Source organism: Phanerochaete carnosa (assembly GCF_000300595.1).
Source record: "Phanerochaete carnosa HHB-10118-sp unplaced genomic scaffold PHACAscaffold_1, whole genome shotgun sequence".
In the NCBI taxonomy this organism is placed as follows: Eukaryota; Fungi; Basidiomycota; class Agaricomycetes; order Polyporales; family Phanerochaetaceae; genus Phanerochaete; species Phanerochaete carnosa.
In genome coordinates, this window is record NW_006767628.1 from 2,864,855 (window position 1) to 2,869,179 (window position 4,325).

Consider the following 4,325-nt stretch of genomic DNA (forward strand, 5'->3'; position numbering starts at 1 on the left):
CGAGCTCGAGTATGGTCAGATACGTCGGCTTCCCTCATCTTACAGTAATGTGTAATTTATTGCACAATTATGTAGAATAATATATAGATAGAAGTATTGCGTGGTATAAACATGGATGCGACGATGACAGTGGCAATGAGGGTCCGGGAAATGTCTAACTTGCGTGCAAGAAAAATAAAGCAGCTATCACCAACAGGAAACACAGAGAAGAGAACGTGATCAGCACCAGCTATTTTACGCGGCAGATGATAGCGGGGAAATCCTGAGAACTCGGAAAGCGCCATATCTCCTCTCACAGAAGTACACATCATCGCCCTTCCGTCCAAGGAAGAAGACCTCGTCTCGTGGATGATCAGGGTCACCGTCTGTTGACCCCGCGAAGTCGGTGCGTCCCGGAGACTTCGAGAGGGCAGCATTCTGCCTCTTAGGATGGAAGCGATGGGGTATTTTCGCTGTCAGCGCCGGAAGAGGCGATCCAGTTGAGGATGAAGTGGGGGTTCCGATCTTCCATACGAACGAGCCGCGACGATTGATGCTGGATGTTGGGGGGTGGAAGTGTGGGAACAAGGTGCGCGAGTGATCTGCCGGAAGAAGCAGCGCGTCGCCGAAGTCGACGGCCTCGAGACCTCCTTGGCGCATAGCGACAAGCACCGCCCGATCCTTCACGTCGAATGCTTCGAGTCGCTTCACGTCACCGAGGCGTGGAGAACCCGACAGAAAACCCTTGTCCTCGTCATCATCTGTGCTCCACATGAACCTTCCCTTAAGCACAGAGCGACCCCTTGCGTCGACAATGGTTGTGCTGTGACCGCCACGCGAAGAGAAGAATAGTGCGGGAGGCCCGAAGTGCTTGGGCTGAGCTAGCAAGGATATTGGGGACAGTAAGGGCTTAGAAGAGTCGACTGGCGGTATCAGCTGAGTCGGTATCGATGTCGTAGACGGCGGAGATGGTAATTTGAAGGGGTGTATTGGGTCCACGCACTGCAGCCGGAGGTCCTTCAAGAGAACGTAGTCGGCGTCCTCCTCTCTTCGGACAGGAAGATCAAGAGGAAGGAGGCCTTCCTTGTACCACTGTTGCATGACAGTAGCAGTCCAAGGTCCTGATTTGTTTGTCAGACACACCGATGTCACCTCAGTCGGAAGACTCACCGTGCATGACACCTTTCGGGTCTCTGTAGTACCACTGTGATGGGGGCATAACAATGGGAGCGGGGAGCCCCGGAGGAGTGAATTGCACCTGCGTGAGGTCCTGGTCCTCCGACTCCGGCTCATGGTTTTTCCTGTAGTCGAGGAAGGACGAGTATGTCGGGGGGATAATGTACTCATCAGCAATGGTTGCCAAAGGGAAGTTAGGCGCAAAGGTGAGCTGCTGGAATGTTGTGTAAGGGCTCGTATGAGCCGCCGCCAACGTGGCCAACTCATCGGCATTGATGGACGACATTGCTACGCTCCCGCTCTCTGCCGCCGAAGTAGCAGCCTGGGTATCCGCAGGATGCATGGTACCAGGCATTGGGCTTGACAATGGAGTCAGTTCCGTGTTGTCACCACTGCCATTCGGGGTAGGCGATGCTGCAGTTACGGAAACGCCAATTGTCACGTTGACCGCAGTGTCCTCTTCACCGGGGGTGTTTTCAGCGTCAGCAGCCTCCGCAACCTGCTGTGTTCCTCGCAATCGTCTCCGCGCCGCCCTGCGCTCTGCTCGTCCAATCCTCACTTCTCGAACGCGAACGGTAGCTGGCTCGAGACCGAAGACGTTTTGCGAGAACACAAGGAAGACCTCTACAAGGTCATCACCCTGGAGTTGAAGTTCCAGAGATCGTGGTGAGTCGGGCAGAATGAACGTTCGGGACAGACCAAGAGCGGTGCGGTAAGTACCGGCGAAGAGCTCAACTTTCTCCCCATTGTCACCGCAGAGGATAGCAAGGAAGCTATCAAAAGATCAGCATACTGCATATGTCATAGACAATGAGTATTACCTCTTCTTAGCTGTCTCAACGGCCTTGATCATGACCGAACCCTTGGTGCCGGGGAGTTTGACATACTCCAGTTTCGGCGCAGGGGCAGGCACAGTTATAGGAGTATTCATGCTCTTCCGGCCGTCGTTTTCCATAGCCCTAGGCGAGCCTGGTCTATCGTCAGAACGCCTACCATGAAATGCATTCGTGATTATTCGGGGCAGGAACCGAGAGGCGGGCGCCGAAGATGGCTGGGAGTAGCTGGCAGCTGGCGGTATACCCAGCGATGGCGCAGGCAGGGAATACACGCTCCCGTCACGCCCGGGAGCGGTAGACGGCCGGGGAAGGTCGTTATCAGACGCGGGTTGCGACGTCGTAGTTAGCGCACGTGTGGACTGGGACCGCGTCAATGCGCTGGGCTGACGCTCTCGAGTCTCCGGAGGAGGTGCAGGGGGCGGTGGACTGTTCTCCAATGCGAACGGGATGCCGGTCTGAGACGATTGCGGGGATGCCGGCTGGAAGAATCCGTCAAACACGGACCATCTCCTCCGCCGTCGAGTGGATGCATCACCCGTGCTGCGCCTGGTATTGATAGAGAATGATTCCGACGTCCGTGGGCTACCAAGAACATCCTCGTCGCCGCTGGCAACATTATTGAGCATAACCGCTTCTTGTTCCTGCCTCGTACCAGGCGGAGCAACGTTTGGCAGCCGACTTTCCATCAGCGCCTCGGCCAAGCTGATGCGCTCCTGGGTCGGTGTAGTAGGCGAAGACGGTGCGGGTTCACCTTCGTCCTCGTCCACCGCGACCGCAAAGTTGACAGGGGCACCTGCACCATGAGGGCCCATGGGCCGCCTCGTCGGGGCAGTGCCTGTGCTCCCTGGCGAACTCATCAGAGTCTGGCGCAGAGTCTGCAACGTCGGTGTCGGCGATGGCGGTGCCACAGTCGCGACAGCGTTGCTGGGAGGGCTGGCACGAGTCAAGCTAAGATCTAGATTGGCCGGTCTCCGTCGAGTTTGCGTGGGGCCCGTATGTGACCGTGGCACCTCCAATCTAGCACCCACAGCGGCGGGGTTCACCGTCTGCGCACTGTTGACAGTGGAAATCGCGCTTGTCCTCTCGTCCAAAGCTTGGCTACCGCTGGGAGCAGCAACAGGGTCAATGGCTTCTTCGTCACTGGACGCCCAATCAGACTTAGCATCGGGATGATGCGAATTCACGTCCCCGTTAGGATGCGGAGTCCGGTTGGCGGTGCCAGCAAGAACGTCGTTGACTGACATTGTGCGAGCTCGGTTCATATTAGGGTTGATCGGGACAGTTGAGTTACTTCTTGATCTCGTGCTCGTGGGACCACTGTACGCTGGAGGCGGACCTGATGGTACAGGAACTGGAGGCGTTTTGGGTCGTTTAACGGTAGCGTGCCGTGATATGTCCGATTGGGAGCTGACAGACATAGTGGCTCGTCGATCCGGCTTCGACTTCGAACTCGACGGGAGCTGGGGCAATCCTCGAGCCGGGTCCTTGCGAACGCCGTGGTTCTTGTCACGGCCTTCATAATTTGCGATAAGAGCCCTCTTGATTTCTTCTCGGCGAGACTTTTCACGCTCCCGCTTGACCTCCATCTCGATTCTCCACTCAACTGCTCGCTTAACCTCTTCCAGTGCATACACTCGGACGCCGTCTCGTCTGCCAGCGATGGCAACTAGAACCCCGCGATGCTCCATCACCACGACACTCTTGAAAGGTACGCGGCGTATCAAAGAATACGGCTGCGGTACAGGTGGTGAATTCAAGGGTAGAACGTCAAGGCCTTGCGCATGACATAGCAGCAGGAAGTGCGGTTGAAGAAATGCACCGCTACATGGAGGAGAGCTGAAGTGTGATGGTGAGAGGGGGCCTGTTACCGATGAAAGCGAGAGTCCTAGATCACTTAAGGAAGGAGCAGGTAGAGATGGGGGTGGGGTGGAGGGACGTGATGGCATGGGGGACGATGCCCGAGACGATTCTTTCGTCGTCGTTGGCGATGAAGCCATCGTCTCGTGGGGTGCTGGTTGTGGTGGGTAGTCTCGTCGATGGATGAGGTTGGAAAAGAAGCCCGATATACGGTTTGATGCACGGGTCTGCAACCGTCAGCGCTGGTTCATAGCATCCCTGTACTCGTTACTCACATCCATGGTCGACCGATGGCGGTTTCTTCGATCCAGCGAAGACGTGGCGGTCGCTGTTAGACCCGCTGATGGCGGTGCAGGGTACGACGAGCTCGCGCTACGTGAAGTCATGGGTTCACTCGAGTTGGTGTAGTCGGATACCTGGACCTCTGGCAGGCTATGTACACTGCTCGCGTCTGCCTCGCGAGGTTGGGCATCCTGC

The 4,325-nt window shown here is 56.6% G+C and overlaps 1 protein-coding gene across 1 annotated transcript; it reads right to left on the minus strand.

Moving 5' to 3' along the window:
• Nucleotides 1–110: 110 nt before the first annotated feature.
• On the minus strand, nucleotides 111–3,799 carry PHACADRAFT_247199 (uncharacterized protein). Its single transcript, XM_007390331.1, has 3 exons — nucleotides 1,977–3,799; nucleotides 1,150–1,928; nucleotides 111–1,100 (listed from the first exon to the last, which is right to left on the minus strand). The coding sequence occupies exons 1-3, from the start codon at nucleotides 3,575–3,577 to the stop codon at nucleotides 235–237; spliced, it is 3,246 nt and encodes a 1,081-aa protein (XP_007390393.1). The 5' UTR covers nucleotides 3,578–3,799; the 3' UTR covers nucleotides 111–234.
• Between the last annotated feature and the right edge of the window lie 526 nt (nucleotides 3,800–4,325).

Bases quoted from the DNA above. Each gene is read 5' to 3' on its own strand.
- PHACADRAFT_247199 (XM_007390331.1), bottom strand. From the start codon at position 3,577: ATGGAGGTCAAGCGGGAGCGTGAAAAGTCTCGCCGAGAAGAAATCAAG. The intron at 1,929-1,976 runs GTAATACTCATT...ATCTTTTGATAG, and splicing joins GTTGAGACAGCTAAGAAGAG to CTTCCTTGCTATCCTCTGCG. The intron at 1,101-1,149 runs GTGAGTCTTCCG...CAAACAAATCAG, and splicing joins CCCGAAAGGTGTCATGCACG to GACCTTGGACTGCTACTGTC.